The 27,112-nt window shown below is 46.0% G+C and overlaps 1 protein-coding gene across 1 annotated transcript in view; it reads left to right on the plus strand.

Annotated features, from left to right (window-relative positions):
* The window catches only part of RBBP7 (RB binding protein 7, chromatin remodeling factor), an 88,056-nt gene that overhangs the window by 24,677 nt on the left and 36,267 nt on the right, over window positions 1-27,112 (plus strand). The window contains exons 7-8 of the mRNA XM_069204536.1: window positions 11,372-11,498; window positions 15,453-15,530. Coding sequence (XP_069060637.1) covers window positions 11,372-11,498; window positions 15,453-15,530 — 205 coding nt within the window. The remainder of the gene's footprint in view (window positions 1-11,371; window positions 11,499-15,452; window positions 15,531-27,112) is intronic.

The raw sequence follows: 27,112 nt of genomic DNA on the forward strand, positions 1-27,112 counted from the left end.
TCACCTCAGCTCAGGACACCTTGGGGGCTGTCCTGACTGGCCAGTGACTCCTCCTTGTTTTTCTCATTATCTCCTCCAGCCTTGCTGCCAAAAGTGGGGCCGTGGCCGGAGGGGGCAGGCAACTCCACTAGCTGGAATGCCCTGGTGTGCTGTAACAAAGGGGGAGAGCCTTTGAGGCTCACCGCCAGGTGTTACAGTTCCTGCAGAGGGAGGTGATTAGTAACAAAGCCTGTACTGGGTGGAGATGCTTGCCACAGAGTGACAAAGGCACTCTCCCCATGTGGCCAGCAACATGTCTCTAGTGTGGCAGGCTGCTAAAACCAGTCAGCCTACACGGATAGTCGGTTAAGGTTTCTGGGGGCACCTCTAAGGTGCCCTCTGGGGTGTATGTTACAATAAAATGTACACTGGCATCAGTGTGCATTTATTGTGCTGAGAAGTTTGATACCAAACTTCCCAGTTTTCAGTGTAGCCATTAGGGTGCTGTGGAGTTCGTGCATGACAGACTCCCAGACCATATACTCTTATGGCTACCCTGCACTTACAATGTCTAAGGTTTCGCTTAGCCACTGTAGGGGCATAGTGCTCATGCACTTATGCCCTCACCTATGGTATAGTGCACCCTGCCTTAGGGCTGTAAGGCCTTCTAGAGGGGTGACTTATCTATACTGCATAGGCAGTGTGAGGTTGGCATGGCACCCTGAGGGGAGTGCCATGTCGACTTACTCGTTTTGTCCTCACCAGCACACACAAGCTGGCAAGCAGTGTGTCTGTGCTGAGTGAGGGGTCCCCAGGGTGGCATAAGACATGCTGCAGCCCTTAGAGACCTTCCCTGGCATCAGGGCCCTTGGTACCAGGGGTACCAGTTACAAGGGACTTACCTGGATGCCAGTGTGTGCCAATTGTGGAAACAAAAGTACAGGTTAGGGAAAGAACACTGGTGCTGGGGCCTGGTTAGCAGGCCTCAGCACACTTTCAAATTAAAACTTCAGCAAAGGCAAAAAGTCAGGGGGTAACCATGCCAAAGAGGCATTTCCTTACAGTAGGCCTAGTGCCTGCAACAGAAAATGCCTCCAAACACAACGTGAACACATCACATTTTCCCAAATAAAACTAACCTGTTTTTGCAAAGTGCTTAGCTGTGGTCTTGGGCCTCTAACTCAGCCGGCACCTAGGGAAACCTAGCAAACTTGTAAATTTTTTAAAACTAGCCATCTAGGGGAATTCAGAATGGGGTGACTTGTGGGGCCCTCACCATGTTCTGGTACCAAAAATCCTTTGCAAACCTCAATTTGGCAAAAAAAACTTTCTCACATTTCGGTGATGGAAAGTTCTGGAATCTGAGAGAAGCAAAAAATTTCCTTCGACCCAGCATTCCCCCAAGTCTCCCAATAAAAATGGTACCTCACTTGTGCTGGGCAGGCCTAGTGCCTGTGTCAGGAAAAGATCACACACCGCTTAATGTTGGTCCTTACATGAGGGCGACTGTTGACCCTGGGGTGATCCATTCCTGACGCAGGCACTAGGTACAGGCAGTCAAGAGGGTAGCATTTTTATCAGGACAGGTGGGGAAACACTGGGTGGTATGAATTTTGTGGATCCCAGCATATTCCTGTAGTTTCTCAGAAGTGTACATTTCTTTTTTTCCTCCAACATTTTAGCTTTGCGGGGTGTTCTGGGTAAGAAAACTCTGGGGAATCCACACAATTCACAACTCTGTGGACTCCCTCCCGCACCCGGATGTCTTGTTTCCAGAAATGTCTGGGTTTGGTAGGTTTCCTTATATTGCCACCGAGCCCAGGACCAAAAACTCAGGTGCCTGTCTTACAAAACCAGGTTGTTTTGTGATAGATACTTTTGATGTCTCCACAATATGATTTGGGCAGTGTAATGTGGATCTGAACTAAATTGGGGAGCTCCCAAGAGAGCCCTCTCTATGCTTGCTGCCGCATGCACCTGCTCTCTGGGTTGGGCTAAACCGCTATTGTCCTGCTGCACAGACTGTGCTTGCGAAGGGACAGCTGGACTGTCTTCATCACCTCCCTCATAAATCACTGGAAGAGGAGTTCTGGAATGGGACTCCTCCTTCTGAAAAATCACTCAGTCTGCGCCATTGTCCTATCCCTCATATGGTGTGTAGGAAGTTGGCTCTGTATGTGCTATTTCAAAGTAAGGAATAGCATGCACAGAGTCCAAGGGTTCCCCTTAGAGGTAAAACAGTGGTAAAAAGAGATAATACTAATGCTCTATTTTGTGGTAGTGTGGTCGAGCAGTAGGCTTATCCAAGGAGTAGTGTTAAGCATTTGTTGTACATACACATAGCCAATAAATGAGGTACACACACTCAGAGACAAATCCAGCCAATAGGTTTTGTTATAGAAAAATATCTTTTCTTAGTTTATTTTAAGAACCACTGGTTCAAATTTTACATGTAATAGCTCTTTTGAAAGGTATTGCAGGTAAGTACTCTAGGAACTTTGAATCATTACTTTAGCATTTATACTTTTCACATAAAACACAATAAGCTGTTTTAAAAGTGGACACAGTGCAATTTTCACAGTTCCTGGGGGAGGTAAGTTATTGTTAGTTTCAACAGGTAAGTAAGGCACTTACAGGTTTCAGTTTTTGGTCCAAGGTAGCCCACCGTTGGGGGTTCAGAGCAACCCCAAAGTTATCACACCAGCAGCTCAGGGCCGGTCAGGTGCAAAGGTCAAAGAGGCGCCCAAAACACATAGGCTATAATGGAGAGAAGGGGGTGCCCCGGTTCCAGTCTGCCAGCAGGTAAGTACCCGCGTCTTCGGAGGGCAGACCAGGGGGGTTTTGTAGGGCACCGGGGGGGACACAAGATAGCACAGAAAGTACACCCTCAGCAGCGCGGGGGCGGCCGGTTGCAGTGTGCAAACAAGCGTCTGGTTTCCTTCAGTTTTCATTGGGAGACCAAGGGGTCTCTTCAGCGATGCAGGCAAGGGGGGGGCTCCTCGGGGTAGCCACCACCTGGGCAAGGGAGAGGGCCTCCTGGGGGTCACTCCTGCACAGAAGTTCCGTTTCTTTAGGGGCTGGGGGCTGCGTGTGCAGGGTCTTTTCCAGCCGTCGGGAAATGGAGTTCAGACAGTCGCGGTCAGGGGGAGCCTGGGGATTCCCTCTGCAGGCGTCGCTGTGGGGGCTCAGGGGGGACAACTTTGGTTACTCAAAGTCGTAGAGTCGCCGGAGGGTCCTCCCTGAGTTGGTTGTTCTCCACCAGTCGAGTCGGGGTCGCCGGGTGCAGTGTTGCAAGTCTCACGCTTCTTGCGGGGAGTTGCAGGGGTCTTTAAATCGGCTCCTTGTAACAAAGTTGCAGTTCTTTTGGAGCAGTGCCGCTGTCCTCAGGAGTTTCTTGTCTTTTTCGAAGCAGGGCAGTCCTCGGAGGATTCAGAGGTCGCTGGTCCCTTGGAAAGCGTCGCTGGAGCAGGTTCTTTGGAAGGCAGGAGACAGGCCGGTAAGTCTGGGGCCAAGGCAGTTGGTGTCTTCTGGTCTTCCTCTGCAGGGGTTTGTCAGCCCGGCAGTCCTTCTTCTTGTAGTTGCAGGAATCTAGTTTCTAGGTTCAGGGAGAGCCCTTAAATACTAAATTTAAGGGCGTGTTTAGGTCTGGGGGGTTAGTAGCCAATGGCTACTAGCCCTGAGGGTGAGTACACCCTCTTTGTGCCTCCTCCCAAGGGGAGGGGGTCACATCCCTAATCCTATTGGGGGAATCCTCCATCTGCAAGATGGAGGATTTCTAAAAGTTAGTCACCTCAGCTCAGGACACCTTAGGGGCTGTCCTGAGTGGCCAGTGACTCCTCCTTGTTATTCTCATTATTTTCTCCGGCCTTGCCGCCAAAAGTGGGGGCTGGGGCCGGAGGGGGCGGGCAACTCCACTAGCTGGAGTGTCCTGCGGTGCTGTGACAAAGGGGTGAGCCTTTGAGGCTCACCGCCAGGTGTTACAGCTCCTGCCTGGGGGAGGTGTTAGCATCTCCACCCAGTGCAGGCTTTGTTACTGGCCTCAGAGTGACAAAGGCACTCTCCCCATGGGGCCAGCAACATGTCTCTAGTGTGGCAGGCTGCTGGAACCAGTCCGCCTACACAGATAGTCGGTTAAGTTTCAGAGGGCACCTTTAAGGTGCCCTCTGTGGTGTATTTTACAATAAAATGTACACTGGCATCAGTGTGCATTTATTGTGCTGAGAAGTTTGATACCAAACTTCCCAGTTTTCAGTGTAGCCATTATGGTGCTGTGGAGTTCGTGTAAAACAGACTCCCAGACCATATACTCTTATGGCTACCCTGCACTTACAATGTCTAAGGTTTTGCTTAGACACTGTAGGGGCACAGTGCTCATGCACTGGTACCCTCACCTATGGTATAGTGCACCCTGCCTTAGGGCTGTAAGGCCTGCTAGAGGGGTGTCTTACCTATACTGCATAGGCAGTGAGAGGCTGGCATGGCACCCTGAGGGGAGTGCCATGTCGACTTACTCATTTTGTTCTCACTAGCACACACAAGCTGGTCAGCAGTGTGTCTGTGCTGAGTGAGGGGTCTCTAGGGTGGCATAATACATGCTGCAGCCCTTCGAGACCTTCCCTGGCATCAGGGCCCTTGGTACCAGAGGTACCAGTTACAAGGGACTTATCTGGATGCCAGGGTGTGCCAATTGTGGAATCAAAAGTACAGGTTAGGGAAAGAACACTGGTGCTGGGGCCTGGTTAGCAGACCTCAGCACACTTTCAATTCAAAACATAGCATCAGCAAAGGCAAAAAGTCAGGGGGTAACCATGCCAAGGAGGCATTTCCTTACATGGTGTCTCAGTATCTGCTGCCTGTCTCTAATCCTGCGTCAGAGCTGTCCTCTATAACCAGAGTTAGGGCTTGAGCAGCAGTCATCCAACAAGATGTGATCTCTGCTACTAGCTAAACTGTCGCTCTAAAACACTAGCTTACGTAGACAGTCACAAAATTGATTGTGTGTGTGTGATACCTGCAACAGTAAAGGTCACCTTACCTTTGCTTCTTCCCTCAATCAGCATGTTCTCTCAAGACACTTGTAGGAAGTTGGCTCTGTATGTACTATTTCAAAGTAAGAAATAGCATGCACAGAGTCCAAGGGTTCCCTTAGAGGTAAGATAGTGGCAAAAAGAGATCATTCTAATGGTCTATTTTGTGGTAGTGTGGTCGAGCATTAGGCTTATCAGAGGGTAGTGTTAAGCTTTTGTTGTACACACAGAGGCAATAAATGAGGAACACACACTCAGACAATTCCAGGCCAATAGGTTTTTGTATAGAAAATTATCTTTTCTTAGTTTATTTTAAGAACCACAGGTTCAAGATTTACAATGGATACTTCAAATGAAAGGTTCTTCACTTAGGTATCATGGGAACTTTGAAACAGCAAAATAGCATGTACAGTTTTGGCAAAAATGGCAATAAGCTATTTTAAAACTAGAAAGGTGCAAATTTCAACAGATCCTGGGGAGGTGAGTATTTGTTAGTTTTGCAGGTAAGTAAACCACCTACAGGGTTCAAAGTTGGGTCCAAGGTAGCCCACCGTTGGGGGTTCAGGGCAACCCCAAAGTTACCACACCAGCAGCTCAGGGCCGGTCAGGTGCAGAGGTCAAAGAGGTGCCCAAAACGCAGAGGCTTCAATGGAGAAGGGGGTGCCTTGGTTCCAGGGTGCCAGCAGGTAAGTACCCGCGACTTCGGAGGGCAGACCAGGGGGGTTTTGTAGGGCACCGGGGGGGGGGACACACAAATCAGCACAGAAAGTACACCCTCAGCGGCACGGGGGCGGCCGGGGTGCAGTGTGCACAGGCGTCGGGTTTGCAATTGGTTTCAATGGGGACCCAGGGGTCTCTTCAGCAAAGCAGGCAGGCAAGGGGGGGGGCGGGCTCCTCGGGGTAGCCACCACCTGGGCAAGGGAGAGGGCCACCTGGGGGTCACTTATGCACTGGAGGTTGGATTCTTCAGGTCCTGGGGGCTGCGGGTGTAGTGTCTTTACCAGGTGTCGGGTTCTTGGAAGCAGGCAGTCGCGGTCAGGGGGAGCCTCTGGATTCCCTCTGCAGGTGTCGCTGGGAGGGGCTCAGGGGGGGGTCAACTCTGGCTACTCACAGGGTCGCAGTCACCGGGGAATCTTCCCTGTAGTGTTTCTCCGCAGGTCGAGCCGGGAGCGTCGGGTGCAGAGTGGAGAGTCTCACACTTCCGGCGGGAAACGTGGAGTCCTTTAAAAGTTGTTTCTTTGTTGCAAGTTTTGCTTTCTTTGGAACAGGGCTGCTGTCCTTGGGAGTTCTTGGTCCTTTTAGATGCAGGGTAGTCCTATGAGGCTTCAGAGGTCGCTGGACCCTGGGGAGCGCGTCGCTGTTGCAGTTTTTCTCGAAGTGGGGAGACAGGCCGGTAGGGCTGGGGCCAAAGCAGTTGGTGTCTCCGTCTTCTCTGCAGGGCTTCAGGTCAGCAGTCCTTCTTCATCTTCAGGTTGCAGGAATATGTCTTCCGAGGTTCTGGGGGCCCCTAAATACTCAATTTAGGGGTGTGTTTAGGTCTGGGGGGTTAGTAGCCAATGGCTACTGGCCCTGAGGGTGGCTACACCCTCTTTGTGCCTCCTCCCTGAGGGGAGGGGGGCACATCCCTAATCCTATTGGGGGAATCCTCCATCTGCAAGATGGAGGATTTCTAAAAGTCAGTCACCTCTGCTCAGGGCACCTTAGGGGTTGTTGTCCTGACTGGCCAGTGACTCCTTGGTTTTTCTCATTATCTCCTCCGGCCTTGCCACCGAAAGTGGGGCCGTGGCCAGAGGGGGCGGGCATCTCCACTAGCTGGAATGCCCTGTGGCGCTGTAACAAAGGGGGTGAGCCTTTGAGGCTCACCGCCAGGTGTTACAGCTCCTGCAGGGGGAGGTGAGAATCACCTCCACCCAGTACAGGCTTTGTTACTAGCCACAGAGTGACAAAGGCACCCTCCCCATGTGGCCAGCAACATGTCTGGTGTGTGGCAGGCTGGCAAAACTAGTCCGCCCCCACTGGAAGTTGGGTATGTTTTCAGGGGGCATCTCTAAGATGCCCTCTGGGTGTATTTCACAATAAAATGTACACTGGCATCAGTGTGCATTTATTGTGCTGAGGAGTTTGATACCAAACTTCCCAGTTTTCAGTGTAGCCATTATGGTGCTGTGGAGTTTGTGTATGACAGACTCCCAGACCATATACTCTTATGGCTACCCTGCACTTACAATGTCTAAGGTTTTGCTTAGACACTGTAGGGGCATAGTGCTCATGCACCTATGCCCTCACCTATGGTATAGTGCACACTGCGTTAGGGTTGTAAGGCCTGCTAGAGGGGTGACTTATCTATGCCATGGGCAGTGTGAGGTTGGCATGGCACCCTGAGGGGAGTGCCATGTCGACTTAGTCATTTTCTCCCCAGCAGCACACACAAGCTGGCAAGCAGTGTCTCTGTGCTGAATGAGGGGTCCCCAGGGTGGCATAAGACATGCTGCAGCCCTTAGAGACCTTCCCTGGCATCAGGGCCCCTTGGTACCAGGGGTACCAGTTACAAGGGACTTACCTGGATGCCAGGGTGTGCCAATTGTGCAGACAAAGGTACAGTTTTATGGAAAGAACACTGGTGCTGGGGCCTGGTTAGCAGGCCTCAGCACACTTTCAAATCATAACTTGGCATCAGCAAAGGCAAAAGGTCAGGGGGTAACCATGCCAAGAAGGCATTTCCTTACAATACTAAAAAAAAAAAAAAAAACACTGTTACTTCATCGTATCACATACCCATCGTCAGTCTTTAGCGCCTCTAGCACCCAGTCAAACAATCATTCTTGGTTCTCAGACCCCCATTACCACCTCCTCCGATTCCCTCACTACAACACAGCAAAAGTGCATTTAATCTCTCCATAGCCCCCCTCGCATGCGCATTTCATTTGATTGTAGCACAGGTAATGGCTGGCTTTACTTATCCACTCAGCTATTCACCTAAAATACAGTTTTGATCCTTGCAGTAGGCATATAAACCTTCTGCTCTACTTTATAGCATCAAAACTGCCACTAGACAAAAGTCAGATCCTTTTCTAGCAGAAACATAATCTCAAGAGTTACTTGCCTTTTTTGTTTTTTAATTGCTGCCTAAAAGCTACTGTTGAAATGTGTCAGTTGAAGTATGCATTGCTGTGAAGATGCAAGCTGCAACTGAACTGGTGGCGAATATATATGTGTAGGAAGTTGGCTCTGTATGTGCTATTTCAAAGTAAGGAATAGTATGCACAGAGTCCAAGGGTTCCCCTTAGAGGTAAAATAGTGGTAAAAATAGATAATACTAATGCTCTATTTTGTGGTAGTGTGGTCGAGCAGTAGGCTTATCCAAGGAGTAGTGTTAAGCATTTGTTGTACATACACATAGACAATAAATGAGGTACACACACTCAGAGACAAATCCAGCCAATAGGTTTTGTTATAGAAAAATATCTTTTCTTAGTTTATTTTAAGAACCACAGGTTCAAATTCTACATGTAATATCTCATTCGAAAGGTATTGCAGGTAAGTACTTTAGGAACTTTAAATCATAAAAATTGCATGTATACTTTTCAAGTTATTGACAAATAGCTGTTTTAAAAGTGGACACTTAGTGCAATTTTCACAGTTCCTAGGGGAGGTAAGTTTTTGTTAGGTTTACCAGGTAAGTAAGACACTTACAGGGTTCAGTTCTTGGTCCAAGGTAGCCCACCGTTGGGGGTTCAGAGCAACCCCAAAGTCACCACACCAGCAGCTCAGGGCCGGTCAGGTGCAGAGTTCAAAGTGGTGCCCAAAACACATAGGCTAGAATGGAGAGAAGGGGGTGCCCCGGTTCCGGTCTGCTTGCAGGTAAGTACCCGCGTCTTCGGAGGGCAGACCAAGGGGGTTTTGTAGGGCACCGGGGGGGAACACAAGCCCACACAGAAATTTCACCCTCAGCGGCGCGGGGGCGGCCGGGTGCAGTGTAGAAACAGGCGTCGGGTTCGCAATGTTAGTCTATGAGAGATCTCGGGATCTCTTCAGCGCTGCAGGCAGGCAAGGGGGGGGTTCCTCGGAGAAACCTCCACTTGGGCAAGGGAGAGGGACTCCTGGGGGTCACTTCTCCAGTGAAAGTCCGGTCCTTCAGGTCCTGGGGGCTGCGGGTGCAGGGTCTCTCCCAGGCGTCGGGACTTTGGATTCAAAGAGTCGCGGTCAGGGGAAGCCTCGGGATTCCCTCTGCAGGCGGCGCTGTGGGGGCTCAGGGGGGACAGGTTTTGGTACTCACAGTATCAGAGTAGTCCTGGGGTCCCTCCTGAGGTGTTGGATCTCCACCAGCCGAGTCGGGGTCGCCGGGTGCAGTGTTGCAAGTCTCACGCTTCTTGCGGGGAGCTTGCAGGGTTCTTTCAAGGCTGCTGGAAACAAAGTTGCAGCCTTTCTTGGAGCAGGTCCGCTGTCCTCGGGAGTTTCTTGTCTTTTCGAAGCAGGGGCAGTCCTCAGAGGATGTCGAGGTCGCTGGTCCCTTTGGAAGGCGTCGCTGGAGCAGGATCTTTGGAAGGCAGGAGACAGGCCGGTGAGTTTCTGGAGCCAAGGCAGTAGTCGTCTTCTGGTCTTCCTCTGCAGGGGTTTTCAGCTAGGCAGTCCTTCTTCTTGTAGTTGCAGGAATCTAATTTTCTAGGGTTCAGGGTAGCCCTTAAATACTAAATTTAAGGGCGTGTTTAGGTCTGGGGGGTTAGTAGCCAATGGCTACTAGCCCTGAGGGTGGGTACACCCTCTTTGTGCCTCCTCCCAAGGGGAGGGGGTCACAATCCTAACCCTATTGGGGGAATCCTCCATCTGCAAGATGGAGGATTTCTAAAAGTTAGTCACTTCAGCTCAGGACACCTTAGGGGCTGTCCTGACTGGCCAGTGACTCCTCCTTGTTGCTTTCTTTGTTCCCTCCAGCCTTGCCGCCAAAAGTGGGGGCCGTGGCCGGAGGGGGCGGGCAACTCCACTAAGCTGGAGTGCCCTGCTGGGCTGTGACAAAGGGGTGAGCCTTTGAGGCTCACCGCCAGGTGTCACAGCTCCTGCCTGGGGGAGGTGTTAGCATCTCCACCCAGTGCAGGCTTTGTTACTGGCCTCAGAGTGACAAAGGCACTCTCCCCATGGGGCCAGCAACATGTCTCTGGTGTGGCAGGCTGCTGGAACTAGTCAGCCTACACAGACAGTCGGTTAAGTTTCAGGGGGCACCTCTAAGGTGCCCTCTGTGGTGTATTTTACAATAAAATGTACACTGGCATCAGTGTGCATTTATTGTGCTGAGAAGTTTGATACCAAACTTCCCAGTTTTCAGTGTAGCCATTATGGTGCTGTGGAGTTCGTGTTTGACAGACTCCCAGACCATATACTCTTATGGCTACCCTGCACTTACAATGTCTAAGGTTTTGTTTAGACACTGTAGGGGTACCATGCTCATGCACTGGTACCCTCACCTATGGTATAGTGCACCCTGCCTTAGGGCTGTAAGGCCTGCTAGAGGGGTGTCTTACCTATACTGCATAGGCAGTGAGAGGCTGGCATGGCACCCTGAGGGGAGTGCCATGTCGACTTACTCGTTTTGTCCTCACTAGCACACACAAGCTGGCAAGCAGTGTGTCTGTGCTGAGTGAGAGGTCTCCAGGGTGGCATAAGACATGCTGCAGCCCTTAGAGACCTTCCTTGGCATCAGGGCCCTTGGTACTAGAAGTACCAGTTACAAGGGACTTATCTGGATGCCAGGGTCTGCCAATTGTGGATACAAAAGTACAGGTTAGGGAAAGAACACTGGTGCTGGGGCCTGGTTAGCAGGCCTCAGCACACTTTCAATTGTAAACATAGCATCAGCAAAGGCAAAAAGTCAGGGGGCAACCATGCCAAGGAGGCATTTCCTTACAATATGTGAATAGATCACTTTTATATGTGGGTGTGGGTTTCCTGGGGGGCAGTCGCAGCCCCCAGGGAAACCACACACAGTGACAAATGATAGATGTAGATCTAAAGATATCTATAGATAGCTATATCTCCAAGAAAGAAGGGACTCAGATCTCACCAAAGAACAAAAATATATTTCTACTACAGTGTTTCAGCTTCCGACTTCCTCAGGTAGTACAAGATGGTTTGCATAAGTTCAGCATTTTCTTATGTTTTTCTGTAATAAGGAAGTACTGGAATAGAAATGACTCAAACTGCAAAGACTGTCCACCTACTATTGACAAACTGAATGGCAAATGATTAGTTCAGCAAACTGCCTCTTTGCCACACCATCCCTTTCTGATCATGTGATTGTCCAATGTAGGGGAAAAGGGTAGGAACTCATAACTTTTGAATTATTTCTTTTAATGTGATGCCTTTTTCTGTAGTTGGGATACCAGGTCTAACACCACGTCAAAGCCAAGTCATTCTGTGGATGCTCACACAGCAGAAGTCAACTGCCTGTCCTTTAATCCATACAGCGAGTTCATCCTAGCCACCGGTTCTGCGGATAAGGTAAGTTTTGTAGATATTTTAGCATATTGACTTCAAGAATTGTTTTTAATGTGCTATCATGATTAGCCTGCTTCATATATCTTATTTATGCAAAGTAAAACAACGTATACATGTTTGCACCGTACAGGAGTCTCACTTCATGAACCATACATAGAGTCTCGCTCTTCCAAATATAAAACTTGTCTGTCGACTCTACCATTCTCAGCTGTTTTCAGAATGATACAATACAGAATACACGGTCAAGCACTATAGTAGTGATTGTCCAATGGTCCATCGCAAGCTGTGCAATATTTGAATGCAATAGTAATGAGCAAGTCTATCCATATCAAGTACAGTGCATAGTATATTAAATTTATCAATTAAACTGATGCTGCAATGCATGTTACCGTATTTAAACATGAAGAGAACAGCTGTTGCATTCCATTGGACTAGTCAATGTTCGGGTGACTTAGGCTCTTAGATGGGCCAACCGAACCCAACCTGTGGCTATATAGGTAAATCGAATGAGTCGGCGAGGGAGAAGATCAGGCAAAAAAAAAGATCAGGTGACGAGAGAGGGGCATATCGTCCTCCAGTCCCACTCAGCCACACATCCACAACCGCCGCTTACAGCCCAAGTGGGTGTGCCAGTACTCACACTTTGCTATTGGGGTTCACCAGCCGAGGTGTCCCCCTCTTCCCCCACAGGCTCCCCATGCAGTCCTTCAATCATACCACACCAGACTTCCAGATCTCGCTCAGTGTGTTCATCCATACGTATCTTACGGAGGTGACCTTCCTCCGCAGTCGCCCACTCAGTGAAGTCAGACAGCCAAGCATCATGTGTCAGAGGGGCCGGGTTTTCCCAACTGATTGCAATGCGCCTTTTAGCCAAAACGAGCCCCCAGCTGCATGAATCTGTACGACATTTTGCGCCCTATTTTTAGGAATGGGAAGGAGGCCCAGCATGCAATGGCACATTGTTACTTTCAAGTTCACAGCCATCATATGCCTTAAAGTCCCCACTATCTGGCGCCAAAGAGGTAGAATGGAGTTACATGTCCATGTGACGTGTTTGAAATTGGCTGGGGTCGCACCACAACTAGCACATCTGTCGGGTCGTGACGGGAATAGTCTTTGAAGGTGTGGCGGTGTCAGATTTGCTCTGTGCAAATAGTAAGTGTTAATTTAAATCTGGCATTGCTAGTCCCAACCTGTACTAATGAGCAGGCCCTATTCCATTCTCCATCAGTAAGCGGAGTATCCAGGTCTGCCTCCCACGTAGCTCTTGTCAGCTTTATATTTATCAGTCTATCCCTTTTTAGGGCCTTGTAGGTGCAGGACTGTAGACCCCAATCGCATCCTGGGTCTGTAAGAGCAGTCACAAAGTGGGATTCAGTGAGTTCCACAGGAAAGGAGGTCCAAATCTCCCGAGCCGTCCATGAGAGGCTAGCATTTTGCAGGAATTGTCCCTGGTCAATTCCAAAGAGGGACTCTGCCTCCCCCCCCCCCCCCCCCACCTGACAAACGTGCCCTTTTGGTATAAATAACCAGCATTGTTACATCCACCTGCTAGCCATTTCGAGAAGTCTAGTACGTCAGTGACTCCAGCAAAAGGGCGAATCCATCGGAGCGGAAGTAGGCGCACATATGGCACCTTCCGAAGCACCTGCGTGACAGCCCGCTCTCACAACCGCAACACCTGTGATGCTAGGAAAGGGAATCCCTCTGAAGCCTAGAGCCGCACATGAACAGACCTGGTTATCCAGATATACATGTAGAACCTTCTAGCAATTATTTTTCCCCAGTTGGGGGGTATCCCTGCACCACATGGCCACACTGCAGCAAGCACTCCATGTAGTGTAGGTGGAGGTCGGGTAGCCCCATTTCCCCGTCAGCCAAATCTAACTTCAATACCTTGAGGCGTACCTGCCTAGACTAAGGACATCAGCAGTTTATCTATTAAACAGAGAAGGGGGCATCTCACAGGATGGCTTTTGCATAACATACGGGCAACGCAGGAGTAAAACTGTTACTGAGTGCAATTCTGCCGATTTACCCACAGTGGGTTGGTAGTCCAAAATTGAACAGAGGCTCGAAGGGAAGGCCGTCCATTACTCTACCCAGGTTCAATACATATTGGAGTGCCGCGGGGGTTGTAGTAGTATCTGATTGCCCAGGTACTGAAAGGTCTCGGTCTCCCATGCCAAATCTACCTGCGATAGAGCCACCTTAACCTTCGTCAGCTCTGCCATGGGGTACAACACCATCTTCCGACAGTTGACGTGGAGGCCGGATATCCCTCCAAAGTCTTCCATCATTTGTAACAGAGGTGGAATTAATCATTCCGGGTTTGTAACATACACTAGGGCATCATCTGCTGTATATTGGTCTATCCTGGTTTGTTCTCCTTCTCCCCCTTCTCTTCATTCTCCCTTTCCTCCTCCCAGGTTACAATAGCAAACTGTCTGGCTAAACTTGTCTTATATAAACACACTGTGCCTTATGCTCTAAGGGTGTCACTCTTGGCTTTTCAGTTTGTAGAAAGGACTGGCGGTACTCTGTCTCTTTCAGGAGACTCAGAGTTAAGTGCTTAAGCTGCTCTTCTGTAGACTTTCCTGAGCTCCGATTGATGAGATGCTGGGCGGTATTGTACTTTGCAGTGGTGGCAACAGACATATCTTACTACACTTTTATTGGTCGTTTTTCTTAAACTCACTCTACCAAGACCTAAACCTCAGTTTGTGGTTGACTTATCTGATCTGCAGTTTTGCTGTTATTTTTGTGACGTAATGTTGTTATAAAGGCAGGCACCCCAGAAATTCCCCAATTGGTTTTAGGACTTAATGATCATTGTGGAGAGAGAGTAGAATCGCTAATTGCATCAAACAAATGACGATGTTTCCCTGTTTGAAAGGAAAGTATCTCATTGTTTGCAGGCCTTACAACACATTTTTCAGAACCAGTGGTTCTGTTGTGATGCTCCTGGTGACACCCCGCTCCCAATTTGAAAGCAGCCTGTGCTTGGACGTTCAGATGCTGAAAGACCATCTGGGTTGGGGGTCGTTGCTCCCAACTCACAAGATCTAGGCTAAGACTTACTCCAGCTGTTGTGGCAGAGGGCTTGGTACAATTGTGGACTTCGATTTACTAAATGTGCCCACCAGTCTCCCTGTGATTCTTCTGACCCAGATTCTTTCATCCCCAAAACTACTCATCTCTCCCCCAAACACCTGCCAACTGAACAGCCTGAACCCTTTGTTTCATTGGTTTTGTTACCTTCAGGGCTGGGAAGGCACCTCTTCATTCTGACATGCTATTCTTTGATTATCTCCTGGTTGAGAAATATCCCTTTAGTGTGAAAGATGTTAACTGCCAGTGGAAGGTTTCGCTATGATGATAGCTGTTATTTTGTAGACTGCTTCAGAGTGTAGCTAGTGCCTTTCTGGCGGCTAAATGATGTGCAGACTAGGGGCCCATGCAGAGTGCTAGTGAACTTAATGTCTGCTTGTAAGCTTCCATTATTGGGTATTGGACATTGGTAGTTGTAGGCAGACCGTGGTGGCACACAACAACTTTGCTAAAATATTGAACTTTAGCAACAAAAAAAAAACCACACATTAATATGGTGGTGTGCCGTAAGTGTTACACGGAGTGACGAGTTAAACTTTTTTTTTTTTTTTTTTTTTTTTTTTACTGTTAATTTGTTTAAACAGTTGACTCCATGCATGACACCATTTAAATTTCAGTGGATTGTTCCAAGTCCGAAATGGTTATCTACATACTTATTCTACACTAATAAATACAACTGTTTTAGCAGCTTTCTAAAGCAAAACTTATAACTTTCACAATGGAAATACAGTGTAATTGTTTACATATAGATATCAATAAAAACATGTACAAAAAACATTGTTTTGTATTTAACATTTTTGCTTTTTCTAAGTTATTTTTAAATAAAAGCATTCTCATTTGTAGACGGTGGCATTGTGGGATCTCCGAAATTTGAAATTAAAACTTCATTCCTTTGAGTCGCACAAGGATGAGATCTTTCAGGTAACATGAAGAAACTATGGTGATGTAAGCTGTTTCTAAGATAATTTCAAAATAATATTCAAATTAGCGTCCTATACATTTTATATGAACCTAAATCCAAACGGAAACCGTAGAAGTAGCAAATACCATAGGCATCGTAAAACATACATTCACATATTGGGAAACCTAAAAGCGCGAACATTGCTTGTTTTTTCTAAACATCTAGTGACTTTGTGAAGTGCAAGCCATGTGGTTCATATACAGTTGATAGTGTAAAACAACATGAATTTCATTATGTAATTGTGATTTGCATCACAAGTAGCACCATAGTATGCATGTGTCTAGAGGAAACATGGCCATGAATATGGACTGCCCTCTGTCGTCGCCATTCCTGTGCCCTACCGCTATAGCTGGCAGCCATGATGTTATTGCACTGAGGGTGGATATACACCTGCTCAGATTCCGTTTCTGTGCAGTTTTACACCACCCCTAACCAGCTGGGGATTCTGGAAGCATGAAGCTGCAGTGATTGTGTTTTAAGCATATTTGTGTTTATGGATGAAATTTAAGAAAGTTTACCCGAGGCTGGGAGAGGCAGGTGTTGCTGAAATCCAGGGTAAACTGTGGATACTTTATGTAGGGATTGTGTATTAAAGTGCTTCTTGTCAGACCAGAACTATCAGAATGAAACTAGTTTCTACATCCTGTATATCCCTGTTGAATGTTCGAACAGCTGTTGCTTTGCCATAGACCTGGTTTTCTTAACCCCTTCGCTGCCAGGCCTTTTCCCCCCACCTGTGCCAGGCCTTTTTTGTCTATTTGGGGCAGTTCGCGCTTAGGCCCTCATAACTTTTTGTCCACATAAGCTAGCCAAGCCAAATTAGCGTCCTTTTTTTCCCAACATCCTAGGGATTCTAAAGGTACCCAGACTTTGTGGGTTCCCCTGAAGGAGGCCAAGAAATTAGCCAAAATACAGTGGAAAAATTCGTTTAAAAAAAAAAATGGGGAAAAGTGGCTGCAGAAGAAGACTTGTGTTTTTCCCCCTGAAAATGGCATCAACAAAGGGTTTGCGGTGCTAGAATCACCATCTTCCCAGCTTTCAGGAACAGGCAGACTTGAATCAGAAAACCCAATTTTTCAACACAAATTTGGCATTTTACTGGGACATACCCCATTTTTACATTTTTTTGTGCTTTCAGCCTCCTTCCAGTCAGTGACAGAAATGGGCGTGAAACCAATGCTGAATCCCAGAAACCTAAATATTTCTGAAAAGTAGACAAAAGTCTGAATTCAGCAAGGGGTTATTTGTGTAGATCCTACAAGGGTTTCCTACAGAAAATAACAACTGAAAAAGAAAAATATTGAAATTGAGGTGGAAAAAAAAACAGCAATTTTTCTCTACGTTTTACTCTAACTTTTTCCTGCAATGTCAGATTTTCGAAAGCAATATACAGTTACGTCTGCTGGACTCCTCTGGTTGCGGGGATATATAGGGCTTGTAGGTTCATCAAGAACCCTAGGTACCCAGAGCCAATAAATGAGCTGCACCCTGCAGTGCGTTTTCATTCTATACCGGGTATACAGCAATTCATTTGCTGAAATATAGAGAGTGAAAAATAGCTATCAAGAAAATCTTTGTATTTCCAAAATGGGCATAAGATAAGGTGTTGAGGAGCAGTGGTTATTTGCACATCTATGAACTCCGTGGTGACCATACTAGCATGTAAATTACAGGGCATTTCTCAAATAGACGTCTTTTTTTACACACTCTTATATTTGGAAGGAAAAAATGTAGGGAAAGACAAGGGGCAATAACACTTGTTTTGCTAATCTATGTTCCCCCAAGTCTCCTGATAAAAATGATACCTCACTTGTGTGGGTAGGCCTAGCGCCCACAACAGGAAATGCCCCAAAACGCAACGTGGACACATCACATTTTTTTAAAGAAAACAGGTGTTTTTTGCAAAGTGCCTACCTGTAGATTTTGGCCTCTAGTTCAGCCGCCACCTAGGGAAACCTACCAAACCTGTGCATTTCTGAAAACTAGAGACCTAGGGGAATCCAAGATGGGGTAACTTGTGGGGCTCTGACCAGGTTCTGTTACCCAGAATCCTTTGCAAACCTCAAAATTTGGCTAACACATTTTCCTCACATTTCGGTGACAAAGTTCTGGAATCAGAGAGGAGCCACAAATTTCCTTCCACCCAGCGTTCCCCCAAGTCTCCCGATTAAAAATTATACCTCACTTGTTTGGGTAGGCCAGGTGCCTGCAACAGAATAAGGCCAAAAACTTGTAGAGATAGAGGGGATAGCACAGCGAGTTGATAAGGACATATTCTTCTTTTATACATCTTTAGGCTGACTCTGCTTTGGGGGCCCATACAAGTGAGGTGTAATTTTACTTGGGAGACTGAGGGGAACGCTGGGGAGTAGGAATTTTGTGCTGGAGCGGTGATCGTACAAACAAAAGTCAGAAAAATATGCTTTTTTTAAGCAAATTTTGCAGTGTCCAGAGGCTTCTGGGTAAGAAAATGTTGGGGGAATCCACGCAAGCCACATCTCCCTGCACTCCTTGGGGTGTCTAGTTTAAAAAAATGTCTGGGTTTGGTAGGTTTCCCTAGATGAAGGCCGCACCCAGGACCAAAAACATAGGTGCCCCCCCTCCCCCCAAACACAGGTAGTTTTGTAATATATAATTTTCTGTCCACATAAGTCTGTGATGTGCCCAACACTAAAACTGTGAAAAGAAACGCACTTAGGTTATGTGAAAAAGACCCCTCAACCACCAACCAAGTTGGTGGCATGCTTCATCATCGGGGTCCCACCTGAGACACCTAGCGTGTCAAGTGTGCTGCGACGCCCGATTACAGCGGAGCAGGTTTTGTCATTTGTACCACACATACTGGTTGGATTTGGCACGAGGGTGAGTGATGGTTCAGTAGATCAAATTTTATTAACAAGAGATTTCACAAAAGTGAAATGCACTGGTAATAACTGAAAGGCCAAAAAACTGAACCAATGACTCGCAGCTCGTGAGCTGTAAAGCCACGGCAAGGCACCAGCTGCTTTACAGTCCATTCACACACCTTTCATACATGACATGCACAAGGCCATTCACGCCGCCAGCCACGGGCCCAGCACATTACAAGACTCGCATCGACAGACAGCGCCAGTCAAGGGCCCATCACTTTCATACGCCCACATGCTTGATACAGCAATCACACCAGCTGATGAGTGTGTGGACTGGCCTTTGGCTGGCACCGCCAGCCAAGCGCCACCCCACCCACACTGCCAGCCAAGCGCCACCCCACCCACACTGCCAGCCAAGCGCCACCCCACCCACACTGCCAGCCAAGCGCCACCCCACCCACACCGCCAGCCAAGCGCCACCCCACCCACACCGCCATCACTTTTGTTTTGTTTATAAACAAGAAAGAAACCACTAACTAATTATTATAAAATAAGTACAAAACTACAAACACAAATGCTCTAACTAAATACATGACAGTGATGCCAACCATGAAACTCAACATATGAAAATATAAAACAGACCGTTTACGCTCACGGTATTTCCCAAAAGTTTTTCCTTGTGTGGTAACTTCTAAAACAGCTGGGCGCACACAGCCCAGGCTTTGAAGGGCATTCGGGGCAGTACATTGATCTCCCGGCACATACTCTACATTTCTTTGTGGGCAAGTCTTTTTTGGGAGTGGGAGGAATGTGATCTGGAAAGTGCCGATCTTTCAATCTAGCCACATCCTCTACCACTTCTACTCTAGGAACTCTTGCCTGTTCCAGCACAATAAGGCTTTCTATCACTGACTCCTGAAATTTAACAAATGTCATCCTTGACTCAGGTGAACAATCCTTGAATACAATAAAAGCATTAAGTTGCCAAATTAAATAAATGTAGGGCCAACTTTTTATACCACACGTAAGACTTACGAAGAGCAGTGTAAGGTTCCAACCTCTGATCTACTCTATCAAAACCACCCATGTGCCTATTGTAGTCCAAAATGCACGCCGGTTTGCGCACTTCGCAACCTGACACCAAACAGTCACAGGGGAAGTACTCATCATGGATGGTACACGGCATGTACACATCCCTCCTGTCTGAAAATTTCAGAGCTAGCAGCTCATTATACCGCAAGACACTGCACTGTCCCCTCAAGTTTTTTTTTACATCCAAGCTCCCTTGGATAGCCTTTCCGGTTTGAACGTATTGTGCCACAAGCAACAGTTTCCACTCTAAACAACTCCTTGAACAACTGCACTCCAGTGTAGAAATTATCTACGTACAAATGGTGACCTTTGTTAAACAGTCGTCTACCAAGTTCCCACACAATTTTTTAGCTAACTCCAAAAGTGGCCTGACAACCAGGAGGGTCAATACTGGAATCCCTACCAGTGTAGACCCATAAATTATACACATATCCTGTACTGCTTTCTGACAGCATATACAATTTAATCTCATACCGTGCCCTCTTACTAGGAATGTACTGCTTAAAAACTAAACGCCCCTTGAAAAGGACTAAAGACTCATCCACACTTACCTCTTTGCCTGGAACAAAGACCTCTGAAAACCGATCTACAAAATGATCAAGGACCGGCCTAATCTTAAAAAGACGGTCACAATCAGGGTGATCTCGTGGCAAGGCTAAAGCATTGTCTACAAAATGCAGCATACGAAGAAGCAAATACCGATTACGTGTCATAGTTGCAGGAAATATAGCTGTTGCTATCAAGGGACTAGTAGACCAATAAGAAGCCAGTGACGGCTTCCTGATCAACCCCATCAAAAAAGTCAAACCTAAAAACTTTCATCTCTTCCAGATATGTGGGAACCCACTGAGTAGCTCTAGAATGAGGCTTAAGTCTGGCAGCGTTGTCCCTCAAATATTGCTCTGCATACAAACTAGTCTGCTCCACAAACTCTTCCAAAAATACATCGTCCATAAACAAGTGAAAGGAATGGACAGGCACAAAGTTTTCCGTATTGACTCTACACCCTGGGAGACCAGTAAATGCAGGTAACTGTGGCTGCTCCATGTTTGGGGCAATCCAGGTGTCAGGTCTTCTAATGGGAAACCCTTCAGCCCCAGGCTGCTGCACTCTTGGCACATCAATGTCCTCCTCTACAACAGGCCCTTCATCTGCACTGAGAGTAGCTTCCTCATCAGAAGAATACTCTTGGACAGAAAACTCACTGCCAGAATCTCCCACTTCCTCCTCTGCCTCAGATGCAGAGTCAGTCTGGTAATCTTGGTCTGAAGACGACTCTGCCAACAACCTGCTGAGCGGTCACTCTGCGGCTAGCCATGATCCTCACTAACAACAAATGGATTGCCAACAACAACTAGCACTAAAATAAGTAATAAAGTGTAGATTTATCACAGAGTTATGTACTAAAAAACTATACCACTCACTTGCCTGAAAAAGCTACTCACCAAGCAACTACTCTGCACAGACACAGCAATCACCAATGAGATCCCACTAAAAAGAAAAAAGCAAATTAGACATATGACAACACAAATATCCTTGTGCTCAAATCTAAGGACAATTTCACACACAATACTGCATTTAGTACACCACCTACAAACATGTCATTCATGCATGTCAACAATACTCCTTTGGAGTAAATTGCTTTCACTTACCTAAAACATGCAACTATGCAAACCGCAGGACAACTACTGCCAAAACCTCAAGGATCCACAGCAAAGGAAGCAAAAGCGTTTAACTTGAAGAAAAAGAAGAAATAAATTGTTATAATCACAAATACTTCGCCAGTTGACAAACACCCCACCACCAAGAACTTAGAAATTGTCCCTGATACATAGGTGGATTCTGCCACCCTTGGGGGCAGATAGGCATAAAGAAATTTGCCGATCTGCCCCCAAGGGGGGCAGAAATGGGCAACAGCTCTGTACCCCCTTTAGGGGGCGACCCTTCTCAAAGGGGGCACCCCAGCACAAAACAAAAAAGGGGGAAAAAAAATAAAATCCCAGGCGTATTGGTGGTTTCTGCCTCCAAAGGGAGCAGAGATGGCCAATACGACCTTTCCCCACTTTTGGGGGGTGGGGGCGACCCTTGCCCAAGGGGTCCCCCCAAACCTCCCCCCCGCCCCAATGGCTTCCAGCACGCCCCGGCAATACTTGATGACGGCGCGATGTGCGTGTGCTGACGTCATCAGATTGCCGGGGGAGGGGTCGGGGGTGGAAGGGGAAGGGCTTCCCCTTCCATCCCCGCCTTGCTAGCGCTCCCCCCCCCCCCCCCAGTTCCCGGGTGTAGGACGAGGTGACCTTGTCCAAGCACCCGAGTGGTTAAACCCTTGGAATTTTACATTTTGCTTTCTTTGCCACTTAAAGCGATTTGTACCTGTTTGCTAGAAGAGAAGAGGGGGGAAATGCTCTCGCTTATTCAAATTATTTAACATACACAAGTTTCTACAAATCTATATTTTTCATATTTCAATGAGATGTGCATTGCAAGCTGTTTTTTCTGTCAAAAGTGTACTGTGTTTATTCACAGGCCTTTAGGCAACAGTTTTTTGTGTTTTTGTTTTTGGGTTATTTCGGCATTAGAGTTGACACTATCTTGGCTCATGATTTTATAGACCTTTTATGTTTTAAGTTTGTCTGCGAACACATGGTCTCACACCGCGCTGGTCATTTGCTGGATCTGGTGTTAAACCACATTTTAAACCAGAAATCCTCATTTTGTGATTTGGTCGTGCCTTAATTACATTTTAGATTGCCTTTTTTTAGGCAATCTGTTTTGTCAAATGCTTCCACTTAAGAACATTTTATAAGCTAGTGAGGAATTTTAAACCATTACAGAGGACGACGTTATGTCTATCCACTATCTGCAGAGAGGTAATCCTTTAGATTTGAGGCATAAACAAAATGCAAATTAATAATGAATATTAAACAGGCTGGCACCTGAAAAGATGCCCCGATAATAACGTGGAAGAATCTGTGCTATTCTGCAAATCTCGGTAATTTTAAATGTCATAGAAATAAACTTGAGCACAAAAGGCAAAAAAAAAGACTGGGATCTCACATTAACCCTTGTGACGTCCACGGGTGTTAAGGAAGCAATTTGAGTTGCTAAGAGCATTGTTGATCATATTTGCATTACTCTGTTTTGAATTACATAGCTAGTTTCATAACTAGCTTTTAATATAGTCAGTGGGTTCACATTGCAAAAAAGTTTCCAACTTTTTTAAAGCTAAAATTCAAATTTGAAAATCTGGTTGTTTATTGATAATTTAACTTGTTAATTTCCTTTCCCTTAAGCTTTAGCTTCTAATCTTGATTTGGATTTGAAAACTTTATTCAGCACATACAAAATAGCCATAACAGTACAGCTTTAAATATTTAAAACACTTGACTCCACCTCATCCTAATTCATAATAAACATATAAAATATTCATTAAAAAAGGATAAATAGATAAAACATTCAAGACAGTCCCAGCCACGTACTTAACGACTATTATCATAAAATGAGTATAACGGATAAAACAAGCAGGACAGCACAAACGATTACACGTATCCAGGGTTTACAAAGCTAACAACTAAAGCTTTTCCTAACCGGTATGGCTTTTAAGATATATTGTGCTACCCTGTAACACTCAAGGATTATTTAAATTTAATAGAAATTCCAGCGCCACCAAGTATCGTCTTAAATTATGTTCAATAAAAAGTGGGTTTGAGATAGGCAAACCTAAGGTTCTCATACAATTTACAGAATAGCAAAGTGCTCTGTTTACTAGCCCCATCACAGGGGCAGCTATCCAGCTCATTGGAACAAGATCTCATTCTGGGGAATGCTACCAAATGGTACACTATTCCCAATCTTAGTCTTGTCAAAACAAACTAATGCTACATATTAGTGACTCCTGATAGGTATCCTTCTCTACTTAACTCCAGAGAAAAGGACATATATAAACCAACAGTGGATTTTGGTCTTTCACTGGTTTTCTTAACATCCACCCTATATTGCAGGAAGGTATCTTAAATAAATTTCTTTGGGAGTGTCAACACCTGCTTTGGGTCCGAATTTATAGATGTATTAAACAAGGTTTTAGAGGGAGAGTCAACATAAGCAAGCCTAGGAATACATGGGGCATTTTCCAGTTTTAAACAGTCCAGGATAAGTTGTTTAGTAAAAATAGTTTCCTCTTTGGACCAAATACTGCACCATAGGAGCAGGATACTTGACTGCAACACATCCTCCAAATGTTGGAGACCCACCTCATGATGTACAATCCAATTAGATGCAGATGTGGGTAGACCTAAGACGTTTTAAGAAACAATTTCCTCTATTGCAACTGGATACTTTTTGCATAACCCCATGCTACCATGGCTAAAACTCTAGCACTGTAAATTTTCACCATAGGGATTATGGGGTGGGTTCCTAATTTACTAGCAGATCTATTTAAAAAAAAAAAAGAGCACAGTCATTCCTTCCCATCTTGTCCTTATCTGAATCAATTTGCTGTTCCCATGAGCCATTACTTGTGAACAAAACACCCAGATAGCTGAAAGAACTAACAGTAGTAATCTGTGTATTTTGGATATAAAAACCCCAGCATTTCTTTGCCTTTTGGCCACAGACCATGGTAAAGGTTTTAGATTTATTAATCCCCATACCCTTTGATGTCATAAACTGCTCAAAACCATTCATTCGTTACTGAAGACCCACTGGGGTCCTAGAGATCAAGATGTCATCTGCATTTAATAACGCAGGTATAGGCACTATGCCACATAAGGTGGATCCACCTGAATTCCCTACAAGAATTTATCCACCCCATTAATAAATATAGAAAACAGAAACAGGGCAAGGACACAGCCTATGCGAATGCCTCTACCAATCTTAAAGGAGTGGTACATTCTCCTGTTGTCCTGAAGCGGACTTTGTATGTTAAATCTTTATATAAACAGGCCAGGAAATCAATAATCTACCCTGCGGCACCCATTTATAATAATGTGGGCCACAGAAAGGTGTTCTCTTCTACATCAAAGTCGCTACAAAGGTCAGCAAAACAGGGTGTGCCCCTACTTTGGCCTTTGCGTATTTCCCTATAATTAGGTCACGATTGACACATTGCTCAATAGTACCTAGTCCTTTCCAGAACCCAAACTGGACAGGAGAAAGGATATTGTCCAGTACCCATTCATTGAGTCTTGCCAGTAAAACCCTACTTAAGACTTTCATAGATGAATCCAGCAGTGATATTGGACTATAATTATTGGGGTCTGCTTTATCTCCTTTCTTATATATAGGTACAATAATAGAGGTAGTCCATGACGTTGGGATATCCCCGGTAATTACTACATTAAACAACCTGGTCAAAATAGGTTCCCATAGATTATTATATTTAAACATCCACGGTACCCCATCCGTGCCTGGGGCCCTACCCCATCACTAGCTAAAGTAGCTGAGAAAACCTCTTCCAAAGTAATATATAAATGATTGGGATACTCTGGCTCCTGTTGTCAACTAATTTTTCTACCCCACTCTTGTTTAAAGACGTCAGAAGTGGTCCACGCAGGCTACACTAGTGCCTAATCCAGGTAATGCCCGATGAGACGACAAAGGGGCATTTACTAATTCCCAGAACAATTTGATATTATTTGTTCCCGTCGCCAGGGCTAGTTTGGACCATGCCTCTTTCCTTAAGGGTCTCTGGGTGATGTGTTAAGGGTAATCATAAGGTTCCCCTTGGCTTTAGTGCATGCATGGTCAAACCACCCTCTGTCTTTCAGTCTGCTTAGCCTTTGGTTGAGGTGTCAAAAGACCCTTGGTATAACAAATAACTTTACTAAAGCAACTAAACTACTGTAATGGTTTAATGTCCTCTTGTAAGCAATAGTTCATTTTGAACAGACACCACCACACAGTATTCTACTGTAGGTCATCTGGGTTAATGTCTTTACATTTCAATCCTATGGACCTTAACCTGGTTCATGATGGTATGAAAAACAGCCTTTGGACCCCAGAATACGATTGGAAGGATAATCGGTTCATGGTCACTCAGTGGTGACTGGACAATGTAGGGGGTGTCACATACATGGTTAGCAAATGAAGACACTATAATGAGGTCAATACCAGATGAGTTAGTACCTCTAAAGGATGGCATCACTTCTACATTAACTCCATTTTTTAACATCGCAATAATATCACGTCAAATTTGGATAGTGTCAAATTAAGAACCTCACCATAATCATTGTGAAAAATGATTGTAGCCTTCACCCTCGTAGCTGGTAAGCCCACAGGTCCGTAATATAGGCAGGAGGCATGATTGGATATTAACATCACCAGCCCATAATATAAGGAAGTTTGAATGAATAGGGCGTAGAAATTTGTATAAACACTGATCTAAGGCATGGACTACTCTACACCAGGTAAAATCAACAACATTGTTGTAATAGTTAATACCACATCGATCATACTCTTACGTTTTAACCACAACAGTTGGGAGTTTTGAGTATCCTATAAGGACTTTTTTGATCACTACTGGAAGCTTATTTGAAATAAACATATGAGCCTGCCCTTGGCCCTCCCTGATTTGGAAGCAGTAGCATGTAAAAAAATGTGAGTTAAATCCTTGCATATGGATGGGAGAAACACACCATGTTTCTTGGATACAGAGCAAATCAAGGTCATTTTCGATGTTACACCACTACTGTCTCAATCTTATTACATAGACCTTGAACGTTCTATGTGGCAATATTGTGGCGATAACTGTTAGGTCTGATACACTCATTACCTTCAGTTACGGTCTCCAGCGAGCTATTAATACTTGGGGCTTTTCCTTTAATGCTCCATCAGGATTACTATTACAGGCCACAGTAGCTGCCCCAACTGAACCCTGAATCGTTCGAGAGGCTCTACTGCAACCAGTAGACATTGTTTTCCCTGTAGTCATCACCATAGAGGGCCCTCCTTTTTGGCTATTCAGATGGCCCCTGTAATTTTGTCAATCATTGTGAATTATTGGGTGGCTCATGACAAGGTGTACTGAGGGATACCCTGATTGTACAGATTGCGAATGTCAGTAGAATGCACCCAATGGCAGCAATAGCGGAGTGTTACTACATAATGAGCATAAAGTAGCTCTAAATAAAATGTCTCGCAGGTCTAGGGCTCCAGAAGTTACTGATTTGTACAGTCGTGTCGTCGTCCACCCCCCCACCCCCAAAATCGAATCTTTGACCAGTGGCCCAACCTATCCCGCTCTTCGAGTTAAGATAATCTGGTGAGCTTTGTCAAGTGCGAATAAATTATTTTAGACCAGCCAGTGCATAACTTTGTTCTTCAAAGCCCCTTGGGATTCACTCTGGCCAGGCCGTAGAGGAGGGACATTAACCATAATTATTTCATAAGGGCAACACTCTGGTGATAAACTGATAATGGGAAGTTCCTCCCTCGGGGGCAAAGGGACAGACACAACATTCTGATTATAACATGGCTGGGATATGGCGGTCACCTTTGGGATTATATTAGTTCTTGAACCAACTGATGATATCCCATGTAGCCTATAACTGGTGGTTGTATGATACCCACCAGATTGACCTACACCACTGTCCTTCATTGACTGT

Source organism: Pleurodeles waltl, chromosome 8 (genome assembly GCF_031143425.1).
Source record: "Pleurodeles waltl isolate 20211129_DDA chromosome 8, aPleWal1.hap1.20221129, whole genome shotgun sequence".
NCBI lineage: Eukaryota > Metazoa > Chordata > Amphibia > Caudata > Salamandridae > Pleurodeles > Pleurodeles waltl.